Consider the following 15,907-nt stretch of genomic DNA (forward strand, 5'->3'; position numbering starts at 1 on the left):
ATACAATAGTTTCTATATGACTGTACTCTTTTTGTCATTGTGTTTTTAATTTATATCAACACATTAAGCATGGCTGATACAAGATTCGTTATTCTTGCTCAATTTTCCTAATAAGCTACTGCAACAGAACTGAACATTTTGTCACTTAAACTTACTGTGTGAAAATAAGTTTGCTTAGTTGTTAAATTCTGATGAAACCTGCATTTAAGCAGAGTATAATTATGACAATGATTCTCGATGAAACAAACTATATAAAATTAAAATTATAATTATAACTATTATAACTTTATGATAATTGCAGTTTTTGTGAAATTGTTTGCCGAATGATGGCTTTATCAGTTTATTTATAATTGATGTTCTGTAAGAATATTGACCATAGAGGATGCTGCCTGAAATATTTTAAGAGTTAAGATGAGTTTAACTGTCTTTTTAAACCAGGGATAAAATAAAGCATAGATCATAGGATTCAGACCTGAGTTAATAAACAAGACCCATGACAAAACATTTACGGTCATGGAAGAAACTGCGGTTAAGAAACAGATATAGTACGGAATCCAACAAAGCAGATAAACTGTGACAATGATTCCTAATGTCAGAGCAGCTTTGCTTTCAGATTTCCTCCTCACAGAACCTTCATTTATGCTTTTGCCACTCTTCATCAGAGTGTTTATAACTTTCACTTGCTGATGTACAACATAGAAAATCCTCAAATATAATGATATGATCAGGATACAAGGAAAAATAAAAGACATGAACAGATCAGTAACTCTCCAAGCAAAACCAAGCAAAGCAAAACACTCTCCAAAGCACTTGTTTGTTTTGTGTAACATTTCAAAATAGCCACTATTAATAATAAAGGCACTGTTATAAGCTGAGATGCAAACCCAGCTCAGACAGATGCTTATTAATGTTTTAGTAATGGTTATTTTCTGTAGGTACAGTAAAGGGTGACAGACAGCCACATAACGATCAACAGCAACTAAAACTAAATTATTAAGAGATGCTGTGAGAAGCATACAAATAAATATAGAATAGAGTCCACAAAAAGTGTCTCCAAAGTACCAACACATCTCAATGAGCTTTATGGCCTCTATGGGCATCACAAGTCCAATGAGCATGTCAGTCACAGCCAGAGAGAGAATGATCAGGTTGGTTGGAGTGTGAAGCTGCTTGAAGTGAGAGATGGAGATGATCACCAGTAGGTTTAGAAACATAGTCCACGCTGACAGCACTGATACAAACACATAAATTATATTGTTTTCATGTCTGGACCGTTTTCCCTTGATACATGATGAGTTGATGGCAGGAAAGCAGTATTGCATCTCATGATCCTCTGTCTCATAGGCCATGTGTGAGTCTTCTCCTGTTTGTAGTTTGTTCTGCTCTCCTTAGTGTCCCTTCATTTATACAGTGTCTGGATCAGACTGACCAACCCATCTACCGCCCACTCTGATGCTGCATAATGACATAAGATCCAACACTTTCAACCTTGATGTGATCATTTAGGACCACAGTATATTTGCCATTATTTATTTAGAATATAGTGGCCCTTAATAGTTTAATTTGTGCCACCACGGTTTCATAATGAGCCAACGCCCCTGACACTCCCGAAGAAGAAAAAAACAACAACTTATATGTTTATGTTAGGCTACTCAGTCAGGCGCTCGCTCACTCAGCACGCGCTGAAGGCTCGTTGCAAAATGGCCAATGCGTTTAACAGACCAGAAATAGAAGATCCTCCAATAACCAACAGGACTGGTGTTTGGGTGCACTTTGGATTCCCTGTAAGCTATAATGGTGATGGCAAGTGAGTGGTGGATAAAAACAACAACGGTATGTCGCATCTGCTACATAGCATTTAGTCAGACATTTCCAACGGATTCAAACAGGGCAAAAGATATCACTGCGGCGATTGGTAGGCTTACATTACATTTACATTTTAGCCGACCTTACTATTTACCATTCATTCTGTCATCACCATTATAGATTACAGGGAATCCAAAGTGCACCCAAACACCAGACCTGTTGGTTATTGGAGGATCTTCTATTTCTCGTCTGTTAAATGCATTAGACATTTTGTAACGAGCCTTCAACGCGTGCTGAGTGAGCGAGCGCCTTAGGGGCCGTTCACATATCGCGCCTAAAAACGGGTTGAAAACGTTAGGTGCGTCTTTCTCCTCCTTTCCAAAGCGCTCGGGCAGAAGCGCCCCTGAGGCGTATGCCTTTGCTAAGCAACAATGACGTGCTCTCTCCATGAAGACGCGGAAATTTCAGCAAACGATAAATGAATTTGCAGCTCTAAAAATCGCTTGCAGTAGGCTAGCTCTGCTACTAAATTTATTTCAAAACTGCAATCCATATACAACTATGATCAGCTGAAAAGTTGAGATGTTTTTATATTTTGCTGTATCTAAAACTTACCGAACCGTACCGTTTTAAAAAAAATTTAGTTGCCCCCCAAAATATGCGTGTAGGGAAGAAAATGCAGAGCGACCGGGAGAGCCCGAGCAGTGTTCGACGAGAGCTGCGGCTCACAACGCCTTACCGGCGAGCCCTCCGTGCCGCTTATGAGAGGAGTACGATGCCGGATATCAAGAAATGAGGGACTCTTGCTGCCTCCGAAGGAAGCTGCGGCTCTGCTACACCGGAAGGGGGAGTCCCCCATTGCGGGTTTATGTGAGGCATGTTTTTTTTCGCCTCAGAGGGTTCTCCCAGCCTCCGTAGGGGGTTCACAACTCTGCAGCGGGAGTGCTGCCCCGGAGGGGAGAGCCCTGATTGACGCTAACTGGAATACGACTGTTGGAGGGACTCTTGCTGCAACCTAAGGGAGCTGCGGCTCTGCTGCACCGGAAAGGCGAATCCCCCTTGCGATGTGAGGCATGGCTTGATGCATCTGATGGAGGGCTCTCACTGTGACTGAAGGGAGCCAGCAGCTCTGTTCCACCTGGAGGGAGATCCCTGTCCGCCATTGAGCATGCAACATAACTCAGACAGGGGGTTCACCCTGCGACCGAAGGGAGCCGTGGGTCTGCTGCACCGGCAGGGGATCCCCATCTGATGCGGAGTAGGCAAGAAAAACGCGACTGATGGAGGGACTCTCACTGCGTCCGAAGGGAGCTGCGGCTCTGCTGCACCGGAAGGGAGAGTCCCCCTTGCGACTGTATACGAGGCGTAATTTGATTCATCGGATGGAGGGCTGTCACAACGACCGAAGGGGGCCTGTGGCTCTGCTGCACCGGGAGGGATAATCCCATCTGCCGCTGAGCGCGCAGCACAACTCAATGACAGATGAAAGGCTCACACTGTGACCGAAGGGAGCCACTGCCCAGCTGCACCGGAAGGGAGAGCCCTGTCCGATGCTGAAATAGGCAAGGAGATTGTAACGATGGCTGGAGGGCCCTTACTTTGGCCGAAGAAACGATAACTGAGAGGCTTCTATTATTCAAGTACACAACATGACTTAAGGAGGAATATTTATTTATTTATTTAATTTTTTTATTTAATTGTTTTTTATTAATTTTTTATCGGATTATGTGAGAGGCCCCTTTTGAGCTGCTTAAGTTTAGGGCTGAAATGATTCCTCAAGTAACACGATTACAAAAAAATGATGTAGGCAAATTCCTCTGCCTCGAAGCCTCTTTTAATTTATTCTAAATCCCACGTCAGGTTCTTTCGCAATGATTTATTGTATTTATTTATTTATTTTTAAATGTGACAATTTTTTTTTTTTTTTTTGGCGGAAGGAGACAAGCGCTGCATCCGAAAATCACGTACTACAAGTAGTCAGCAATGTTTTGATTTGAGGACATAAAGAGAACATCGTGGCATGTGTCCATTGCAAGATAGAGCTGGCATACCACGACTAGGGCCTTAAAATTTCCACGATGCAGAAAACGTGGAGGGAATCGCGGAATCCAGTCACAAAAACAGAATTTACAGTTGAATGCGGAATGGCACAGAACTTGCCAATTATTTATTTTAATTAATTAATTAATTTATTATTATTTTTTTATGTAAATGTAAATCTTGCATGTTCTGTGTGTCTCTGCCTTTATCACACAAACTGAAGCGCGCGTTACGCTCGCAGTAATATCTGCATCTGCTGTCTCACTAAATAAGGACTTGAACACATGAACAACATCTCCAGAACTGCTCTGACAGTCAGTTCATGAGCATTTGACCATTTGATTTAAGTAAAACTAGCGTCACATCACATACACAGAACTGAAAAGGTACGTCAACCCATCGAAATAAAAGTCGGTGTCCTGACATTTTATCCTACCCATCAGATTTACGATGCATGCGCACATCAGTATAATTAAGCAAAAACACATCTTATTACTCAATGGAATCGTTAATGAAGGGAGGGTCCAGCGCGAATTTAGATTGAGCGTTCCGGAGTTGGACATAAATGTGAGCCTGATGAGGTTGAATTGGAGAATCGACATGAAATTATTGTTATTATTATTATATTTTTTTAATTTATTTTTTTTTTATTTTTTTTATTATTATTATTATTTTTTTTGAGGCTCCTGCGGGAGCGAGAACTGCGGCAGTAGGGAAGGATGGAAAGAGCTCCTGCGGGAGCAGACACTGCTATGGCAGTGGTGAAATATAGGTAGAGGCTTCTGCGGGAGCAGACACTGCTAGGGCAGTGGGGAAATATAGGTAGAGGCTCCTGCGGGAGCGGAGACTGCTGCGGCAGAGAGTTAAAAACAGAAAAGGCTCCTGCAGGAGCGGACAATGCTGCGGTGGTGGGGAGATATAGAGAAGGCTCCTGCGGAAGGATGGCTGAAGTGAGGATTGACCGTTACAGATTAAGTCATAACGTCGTTTAACAAACTTTGGTGTCTTCATAATCGCATTCTATATATATAGTCAAATTGTTCAGGTGAGCAAATCACAAGGTTTTCTTGCATAATTAGCATTTTAATTGTTTGGTCAGACGGTTCATATATTGGTCTATATATTATATACGTTATAAATTGGGGATTAAACGTGGAATTATCTTTTGTATGCTAAATATGTAAACAAGCATATGTGCACAGTACCTATAACTGCGCTTTACATTTTGAAAGATTGAAATGCTAAATGGCTAACTGACCTGGTTAGCTCTCATCAATTTTGTTAAGATAAGATATGAACCAGTTCATTGCGTTTACGAACGACATATCTGTTTAATCAACTCGACATGTATACCGGCTTAGTCCTTTCGTTCACGAATGAGAGCTCTCGATCTCTGAGACTCATATGAAACTCGCTCATTATGGATGATAACTCTGAAAGATTCTTCATGAATGAGTGTAAACTGAGAACGATTCGTTCGCCTAAAAGATTCATTCAAAAAACGATTCTTTCACGATCGACATATCACTACAACGCACGGTCATCGCCGCTAGTGGAGGCAGAATCGAACGGCGCCACGGCTGGAAAAGTGAGAGAGGCTTGCTGCGGTGAGAACTGGAGCATGGCTGCGATCCAGCATTATAAGAGAGCCCGGTCCTGGCGGGACAATCGTGTTGTCGAGTGAGATGGGCTCAGGGATTTGCACAATATTTTGGCCACAACGTGTGGCTTGGCGAGAAGAGTAGCTGACGCGATGACGCTTGTTGGTGTTCAGCGGATAGAAATCTTCGTCAGAAAGGAAGATTGGGCCTGTGATAAGATGACAGATAGAGCGAACCGAATGCTGACAAGCGGTCCATGCCGAAAAACTGTCGTGGGACAGGAGGTAGGAAGACTGGATATATATATACGCTTGTGTGCGACCAAAGTACCTTGGTCTGCGGGATTTGCATCGCGAACTCTGCCCCGCAGGGTGGGTATATAAGGAGAAGCGCAAGCAACTCGCATTCAAACTTCAAGCTTCGGAGCCGAGCACATCGCTTGCTGCAATCACCGGAGTGTTACAAGCAAGAGCTGGTGTTGGTGTGACGTTCTCTGGGGCTCGCAAAGAGGACCATATGTCGATCACCACATCACAAGTAGGGATGGGTACCGAAACCCAGTAATAAAATGGCCCCGGGGCTAAATTATGAAAGACTGTAGTATGAGTAAGATCTGACGGTATTGGTTCCTCTTTCGGTACTGGAGGGGAAAAAAATAATGCACTATGTATTTTTGCTTAATAATGTTATCGTGCACATTTTATCTCACCAAACATTTCTAATGTGCGATCATATTAAGACGTTTGTCTGTGAAATCTGCAAGATCTCTCATGCGCGCCGTGGAGGCTGTCTGTCAGTCTCACACAAACACACACACACACACACACACACACACACACACACAACAAGAACAAGCACGGTGCACACATAATGGGCCTTTTACACAGGACGCGATTTTTTTGAATTTTTTTTATTTCAAATGTAGGCGCACGGTATGCACGCTCATAAGGGAAGTGACGCGGTCGTGACGCGCACGGCGTGCGACAAGCTCATTTTTTCCAAGCGCGTCCGCACCGCATCGAGTTAAAAACATCTAAACTTTTCAGGTCATGTAACTTCCTCACCTTTTCCGTAACAACGTTGAAAGCTCAGCCAAGATGAAGGAATAGCTGATAGCTGTATGTGGATTTTTAAATTAGTTAGTAGCAGTGCTACTGCAAACAGTTTTTAGTGCTGCAAATCCATTTCCGCATATTCATGGAGAGAGCAGGTCATGGTTGCTTAGCAACGGCAGACTCCTCAGGAGTGCAAGGGGCCGAAGACTTTGGGGGAAAAATAAAATCAGAAAGCGGCGTGCCTAGCGTTTTCCACACGTATTTTAGACACGATATGTGAACGGCCCCTTACAGTATGAAAACTCCTGCTTAATACAAAGAGTGATCATGGCGGAGACAGCAAAATGTTCAAAAGTGTGGTTATACTTCACTAGAGTTGATGCAGACAACGCTGGTTGTCATAAGTTCAACAAAATTTTTGCATGTAAGGGCGGAAACACAAGCAATCTGTCAAAGCATTTTTCAAAAGTGCATTATGTGCAGACAAAGAAATGCAAAGTTTTCGACTGCCTAACACAACTAGGGATGGGTATCGTTAAGGTTTTAACGGTATTAATCGAGCGCAGCGTCAGTTCAGTCAGGCCACAGAGGCAAGGCTGTGAACAGCTGATGCGGTCAGCTGTCAAATCGCTCCAATTAGACAGGGGACATATATATACGTGCCACTACTGTTCGGTAAGTATGCTCAACAACTCGCAAGGCTCGAACTGCTCACGAGAACCTTTGCTCAGGAACTATCAGACGGCGAATCTATCTCAATACAAGCGTCAAATCAGGTTTTGCAGGATTTCCACAGAATATCTCACCAGATTTCAGTCGCGAACTTAAGCGAATTTGCCGTGTTGTTTGTCAAGCAGCAGACTGAATTTATACAAGTAAGCTTGATATAGACTTTCGCACGCGATTCATCGTCAGTGTGTACTAATACGACCGAATCACAACCTACACGAGATCTGCTCCTCGCTGGAAGAAGCTATATATTCAACAAACCAAAGCATCCACGAACAACTGACCATTTCAACTTTAATTCATCTTTGGACGTCTTCACGAAGCTAAGCAAAGTATTTCATATTTACAAACTAGTGCTATTAACTAGTGGCGAACATGCTTCAGACATTGTTTATTGAAAGGCTATTGTTCAGTTACGTTGTGATGCATGCTATCATATTACCACACCGGTAACACAGTTAATATACCCACGAGCCTCGTTAATCTTTGGTCAATGCTGTCGATAATAACGACTGCTGCTTCAGGGATGCTTCATCAAACTTCTCTGACAACTACAACACACTGGGTTTAATCCGCGATTTGCTGTTGCTCAACACAATGAAGTGCTTTATACTACATGTACAGATCGTAATTATGCTCATATAAATGCTAAAACGTATGCTGTTGCCTAAATGAAAGTCTGACCATAAAAAAAAAAAAAAGGCCTTCCTGCTTTACAGGTGCACGCTGATTTTCAGCTGTTTAAAGAGCACCCTTCGCTACTCCTATTTCCGACTGCCGGCGATCCCGCCCCACTCCACACACTAAGAAGATATTTGTTTAAAGCTATCAAGATATGGGACTGCTTGCTTGTGAGGTTTATATATTGTCCAAAATCACGTGCTAGTCCTGCTGTGCATCGGAGGGATTAATGCTTTTGCCGGCTCAACTGCGAGCCTCCGCTGACTGAGCGCGCACCTGATCAAACGCTTGGCTAAACTCTTTGGCTCACACGCGTCACATTCGCCGTCGTACAGGGTCATAGTACGGGTGTCGAATCCTCGAAAATGCTGAAAATTAATGCAGTGTTTTCAGGGTTAATTGTATAAGCACTTGGATTCAATAATTGCCTGGAAATGCGCATATTTGAGTTAATATTTGCTCTTATGGGTAACCATGGTTCATTTTATAAGCAGCTCCGCTCGAGTCTGCACCTGTGGCTATGGTTGCTCTATTACGCAAAAATAAATAAATAAATAAATATTCCCTGCTCAGTTAAACTACATTCTAAGACCGCAATGCATACAATCATATGCAGGGTAGGTATTATTGCCATTTTATAATCACACACGGTGTTGGATGCTACAGTCGTGTCAGATCATGTCACTGGACTGGACTCTCTCGAACATCGTCATCACTACAGCGGAATAATGTAAACAAGAATTAATTGTGGCTAGTCCGCGAAATGCAGTGGAATCGTCAGTCATCAATCAGGGAAATGTGCAAGTCTGTAAATTAAATCCAGAATGGATTAACCATTTGTTATGCTACAAAAATCACATATCGAAGGACGTATGAACATGTTGTGTCATTCTCCCACAAACATTAATCGTCTTTGGGACAAAATCCAAGGACATCATTATTGTAAGGACATCGAAGCACTGTACCGGGCCAAGTGCGCAACCTGTTGGCAATTTGATGATTTGTCTAGAACAATGAATTGCTTATGCACCTTAAAATCCAAACGTTTTACAAGTAAGGGTGTCCGTTGGGTTTCTGTGCATGTGCTTAACTAAGGTAAGAGTATTTTTGCAGCAAAAAAAAAAAAAAAAAATAGGTAATTTAAATGTCTCGGAAGTGCTTGGATTTACTCAAGGTCGTAACAACCCTGGTGTACCTTCTTGGAAAAACAGAGGGCGACGACTAACCATACTCCGAAACCATCAGGAATCATTAGTGAGAATTACTGGCTGCATCCGATCTTGAGCAGCTGACTCGATGAGCATCAGGTGTGTTCGAAAATGCAAACCAATCGCAAATCTGACTGAAGCAGTGCATACCGGGTAGAATTGTCTGACTAAGACTGCGCCGACGCACATGACCGTCACACGTGCCATCAAGTATCGCGAGAGTGTTCGAGAGCAGCCGGCTGATTCAGCCTACACTTCTCCCGAGTGACAGCTGGAGCGCCTATGACAATACAGCTGTTCACGATTGGCCAGACTCACCACATGACTACATTCACGTGTGCTTCGGGGTTTATTCAACATTTCAGTCCAAAAAATGGTCACAAATCTGCGTTTAGAAGGTAAGAGCGTTCATGTAGTCAGCTGTTGTATTGAGTCACGTCATCCAAAAAAAAAAAAAAAAAAATCAAGTGACCTTATTCTTGAAATATATGGCACCGTATTAAGTAGTGTTGAGTATCTGTGCTCACAAAATGTTCTGAAACGCCTGCGTATTTGACAATCTGGATTTTATTACTTCATATTGATAAGTATGTGATTCTAGACATGTCTGTTTCTCCTCATGAACCGTTTTTGGACAGGCTTCTGAAGCAGAGTAATGTTTTTAGCTGATCTACAGCTAAATATCGTTGGTTATAACCAGTGGATATTTTGTACTACGTACATTCAATAATAATAAAATACGACACTGACCGCAAGGGAAAAAGGAGAATGAGGAGGAGGATGAGAAGAATGAGGAGGAGGATGAGAAGGAGATGAAGAATGAAGAGGAGGATGAGGAGGAGGAAATGAAGAATGAGGAAGATAATAAGGATAAGGAAGAGGATGAGGAGATGGAAAATGAAGAGGATAATAAGAATGAGGAGGAGGATGAGAAGAAGGAAATAAGGAGAAGAAAAAGGAGAAGAAGGAGATGGAGGATGAAAAGAATGAGGAAGTGAATTAGAAGGAATGGAGAATGAGAAGAATGAGGAAGGAACTGCTGCTTAGAGAAAACCCACACTGCTACGTAAAAAAAAAAGGGGGGGGGGGGCTGCTGTTTTGTTAATGGAGATGGAGAAGGCAAAGTTGAATGAGAAGGAGATAAAAAAAAAATATAAAAAATGTTAAAGGAAAAGGGGCTGCTGTTTTCTCCTGCTGGGAGATTACCCCTTGCCGCGATACCTGAGGGGGCCGCTGTTATCCCTCAAGCGAGGGATGAACTCCCTCTCAGAAGAAAGGGACCTGCTGTTCTCTCCAGCTGGAGAGAGCACCCTTTGCTGCTATGGCTGCAGGGGACTGCTGTTCATCCTACAGCAGAGGATGAACACCCCTGCTACTTAAATGGAGATGGAGAAGTTGAATGTGGAGGAGAAAAAAAAAAAAAAAGAATTACTTATAAATTCAAAGGGGCTGCTGTTTTCTCCTGCTGGGAGATTACCCCTTGCCGTGATACCTGAGGGGGCCGATGTTATCCCTCAAGCGAGGGATGAACTCCCCCTCAGAAGAAATGGACCTGCTGTTCTCTCCAGCTGGAGAAAGCACCCTTTGCTGCTATGGCTGCAGGGGACTGCTGTTCATCCTTCAGCAGAGGATGAACACCCCTGCTACTTAAATGGAGATGGAGAAGGCGAACTTGAATGAGAAGGACATGAGAAAGTAAATGAAAAATAATAATAATTATAAAGGAAAAGGGGCTGCTGTTTTCTCTCGAGGAGATCACCCCTTGCCGCGATACCTGAGGGGGCCGCTGTTATCCCTCAAGCGAGGGACGAACTCCCCCTCAGAAGAAAGGGACCTGCTGTTCTCTCCAGCTGGAGAGAGCACCCCTTTGCTGCTATGGCTGCAGGAGACTGCTGTTCATCCTTCAGCAGAGGATGAACACCCCTGCTACTTAAAATAAGAGGGGACTTGCTATTCTCTCCCTCGCTTTAGACATGAGAACACGCCTCTCCTACCATAGGCTGCTTAAGGACTTCTCCATAACATTATCTTTCTTTTTTGCAGGAAGGAAACGCTACTCTCCTACCACTCATACCAAGCTTAGGGACATGCTGCTCGTTTGCGGTTCTCCCGCTGGAGAAAATACCTTCGCTGCTATTACCATCTACCTTAATTATAGAGAGGCCCGCTATTTTCTGCCTCATAAGAAGGGAGATACCCCTTCGCTAGCCAGTAGGTTACATTTAAGGATATCTCAATAACACTGTCTTTTCTCTTTGCAGGACTGGAACAAGGTTGGTTTTGGGGGTTCTTCTTCAGGCCATAATACTCTCATTATGTTTTGGGGGTTAATGTTAAAGCTCTTGTATGTTCAATTATTCTGGGAGCAAGAACCCCCATAAGGAACCATACCGCCAAAGATAAATTGTGTTCAATAAACTCAAGTAAACATGCCAAAGTGGTTCCTGTCTGAAATCGAGCGCAGCGTCTGTTCAGTCAGGCCACGGAGGCAAGGCTGTGAACAGCTGATGCGGTCAGCTGTCAAATCGCTCCAATTAGACACGGGACATATATATACGTGCCACTACTGCTCGGTAAGTATGCTCAACAACTCGCAACCCTCCCTCCCTCCCCATTATATGCATGAGCACATTACTGGGCACCTTCTGGCTGTTGTCTTGTTTGTTTCAGATCACTAAGGCTTCCAAAAATCTTAGTTGGCATGGACCTCTTTGCGGAGAGACACCCATCTTCATAACCAGGCTACAGGATAGACGTACCACTGCCACATCTACATGATTATCATCGTTTGCTTTAAAGACTTTATTAAAGTCTTAATTATTACGTATTTCTAAATTCATGGTTCCGGGGGGTTAATGTTAAAGCTCTTGTATGTTCAATTATTCTGGGAGCAATAACCTCCATAAGGAACCATACCGCCAAAGATAAATTGTGTTCAATAAACTCAAGTAAACTTGCCAAAGTGGTTCCTGTCTGAACTACTCTTACCGATACTGCTTAACGGTCCGGTACTTTAAAGGTATTCTTATCGGTACTGTGTGTTGTGTTAGGCAGTTGAAAACTTTGCATTATTATTCATAGGGGCTGTCATCGAGTTGCGTAAAAAAAACGTTAATACCAAAAACTTAAAAAATAGGTCTTTAAGACCATTTTTGAGACATTTAAAAAATGATATACATATCTTGAGTGATTTATGTATATATATGTACTATATATATATATATATATATATATATAATCTGAATTAAAATGTGTTTGATTTAAGCCTACTTCAAAATTTGTGTCATAAAATTATATCCCACATACAGCTCAACTAACGCGATCGTTATAAAGGTGTTTAAACACCAATACACTTCCACTTGCATGTATTTGACAATCGGAATATCAGATATTTAATTTCATAGCTAACACATTTGTGAATATGGGCCTAATCTAGGCTATCCATTTTTTTTTTTTTTTTTTTTTATTGCATCTGAAAATTGTTCAGCTCATTCACATGCGCCTTCTGGCGCAGATCCGCCTCTCACGATGCTCAGCTATGAATGACTTAAAAATGGGTGCGTTCGACACCAACAACCTGAGACGGTGATTTGATTCGCTTTTTTGTTGTTATGTTTTGTTTCAGGATCAAAAATACAACAAATGAAAGCGTTTATCTGTATTCCGACTGATGAGAACTATGCATATACATTCATAAGTCAGTCAATCTTGTATTTTATTACCAGATACTTTATTCTAATGTGATCAGTGACTCAAGCACTGATGGACCAAAGAGCACGTATTTGCAGTAAAAACGTGAAATATAAATTCTCCCGAAAATGCATTTAATACCAATATACTGAAACGTCTGTTTATATACTCGATTAATAAAAGAGTCCAGACAATGGAAAATATCAGTCCACATGCCTTTTATACTTTATATGATGGAAATAGACATGCATGCATGCGTGAAACAAAAAATATTTAACTTTTAGGTAGCATTTTTAAGTATTTTTTAGTAATTCTGTCAATTACACTAAGGTTATTAGCTACACTGTCTGCTATATATTTGCTTCTTATTCATTAAATACGGGCAATTGATTGATAAAACATTGATCAAAATTAAGATAAAATGTATAAAAAATGAATATCTTTTAAAAAGAGTTTTCCATAAATAATTTCTGACCTGTCAATAAAATTTGCGGGTCGGGTCGGGTGCGGATTTTAATTAGTGCTGCTGTCAGAAAACGGGTTTGGGTGCGGTTTTAAGGTTTTAAGCGGTGCAGCGCTCTGCAACAATATATGTTCAAACTTCATCACCTACTCTTATCTACGTCAAATCACTCTCCTTCTCTTCACTGGACTCATAGTGTTGCTTCTTCATTTTAAAACATTAACACTGACACAAACAAAGTTTATCAAAAGTTATTACAGTTTTTCTCAATTGCTAAAACACAATTTCTGAAACCTTGCTCCATTTTCTGAAAACATTGAACACAAAACCTCATCTTCAAGCACTATTTACAAAACCTCTGACTCCTCTTGCAAAATGAAACTTTCGCCTCAAAACAGTTTTATCTGTGTTTAAAATCAAACACTGCTCTCAAATCATGAACAAAGTGATCAAAATGATATACACTATCAAGCAGTCAGTAAACAATACACCAACAAATAGAAAATACATTGTTCAAAACATAGTTCTCAGGGAGAAGTAAATTTTTAATCTCAAAACAAAGTTCATATTATTCCGTCATTTGTCTTTTGATGAACGAAAACATGTTCTATCATAGTAGCTCAAAATTGATCAGAAATTACTACTCTGCTTTGCTCTTTGCATGTTTTTTTTTTGGTTCTTCCTCCTTCTACCCCTATTTTTACAGTACTGTACCCTGCATCTCATAAACTTGTGCTTGGTCTCTGTGATAGTTTAATTATTGTTATTTGTTGATATGAACCTGCAACCATTCATAATCTATTGAGCAGTCAGTACTGTTCACAAATGGAAAGCACAATGTTCAGGGCCAAACAATTTGTTTATTGTACAGTATACAGCCTACAATGTACTGTAATATAAAATCAAAGGAGTTAGCATGTGATGATCAATGTGCTTCTTGTCTTTGGGCTGGGTCAGGCCAGAGCACTTCATCGACGTCACAAGCAATATTGTCCCTCCTGAGGCAACGGGGGAAGAAGCCTCTTGTGTGCCGTATCCAGCCCTGACATGATTCCTCACCTATATCACCACAGGCTAAATCCATGGCTTGCAGCAGATTTACTCTTGTGTAGGGTTGTCTATCATAAACTTTCCATCTCCAAGAGGAGAAAAACTCCTCAATCGGATTCAGGAAAGGCGAGTATGGAGGGAGGTACAGGTTCATAAACTGCCCATTGATGTTAAACCATTCCCTTACCTGAGCAGCTCGGTGAAAACTGACATTGTCCCACACTATCACATAGGTGGGAATGGGATTGTCATTTAGCTCTTGACCCTGCTGCTCTTGAACCTGCTGCTCAAATAAAATATCTCTTAGATTTGCAACAAATCTTAGAAGAAGCTGGGTATTATATGTCCCGAGTGTAACATGGTGATGCAGAACACCATGGTTGCTGATAGCAGCACAGATTGTGACATTGCCACCTCGTTGACCAGGGACTTCAATAATGGCCCGCTGTCCAATCATGTTTCGGCCTCTCCTTCTCCTCTTCGTTAGATTGAAGCCTGCTTCATCGACAAAGATGAACTCATGGGGTCTGTCCAAGGATTCCAAGTCAAATATTGTCTGTGTAGAAATACAATATACTGTATTTAGAAGTTTGTAAGTTGTACAGAGAGAGTGCTATACTGTAGGGTACAATTAGGCCTACTGTATGCACTTCTGATTCACATACATTGTACTGAAGAGTAATGTCATTCACATAGTATGTGTTAGTACTGTAGACAATCTGAATTACAGTAAATGTTTCTTACAGTAATGTACACTTACTTGCACATACTGAGCTAGCAGTTCTTTCACCCTTGGTGAGTTGCGCTCAAAAGGTACTCTGTAAACTTGTTTTATTCGCATCCTGTTTCGATGGAGGACACAGTCAATTGTGGAAATGCTCACACTGTCGATTCCCTGGAAGTGTGTGTTGTCTTGTATCACTCGTTCCTGGATTTCTCTAAGTCGTATTCGATTATCTTGAAGGACCATGCCCACTATAACGGCCTCTTGCTCCCGAGTGAATATAAGTGTCCTTCCACCTGCATGTGGCAGCCTTACAATTCTACAAAAAGTAGATGTGCAGTTACAAAAAAATATTCATGCAGTACTATATACAGTGATGAACTTTACAAATGTCTATTGAAATAGCTGCATATAGTGTAGTACAGTAAATTTGCAATTACAAAAATAAAGTAGTATACTGTACCTGTTCTCTTCTCTGAAGGTCCTTACTATGGTGGACACAGAAAATCGGCTCAAATTGGGTTGCACTCTAAGTCCTGCTTCCCTCATTGTCAGTCCATGGACAAGAACATGGTCTATGACTGTTGCTCGAATTTCATCAGATATTTCCACTCTTTGTCTTCCTCTTTCTCTTTGTCCTCCTCCTCCTCCTCCTCCTCTTCTTCCTCCTCCTCCTCCTCCTCTTCCTCTTTCTTGCCCTCCTCCTCCTCCTCCTCCTCTTCTTCCTCGCCCTCCTCCTCCTCTTCCTCGCCCTCCTCCTCCTCCTCCTCCTCTTCTTCCTCGCCCTCCTCCTCGCCCTCTTCTTCTATTTGTATAGCGCTTTTTACAAAACAAATCATTACAAAGCAACTTTAAAGAAA

General features: G+C 41.7%; 1 protein-coding gene across 1 annotated transcript; it reads right to left on the reverse strand.

Annotated features, from left to right (window-relative positions):
- Positions 1-344: 344 nt before the first annotated feature.
- Positions 345-1,597, reverse strand: LOC113054834 (trace amine-associated receptor 13c-like). Its single transcript, XM_026220628.1, has one exon. It carries the CDS (start codon positions 1,347-1,349, stop codon positions 345-347), a length of 1,005 nt encoding a protein of 334 aa, XP_026076413.1. The 5' UTR covers positions 1,350-1,597.
- Positions 1,598-15,907: the final 14,310 nt, after the last annotated feature.

This window comes from Carassius auratus, chromosome 35, assembly GCF_003368295.1.
Source record: "Carassius auratus strain Wakin chromosome 35, ASM336829v1, whole genome shotgun sequence".
Taxonomy (NCBI): domain Eukaryota; kingdom Metazoa; phylum Chordata; class Actinopteri; order Cypriniformes; family Cyprinidae; genus Carassius; species Carassius auratus.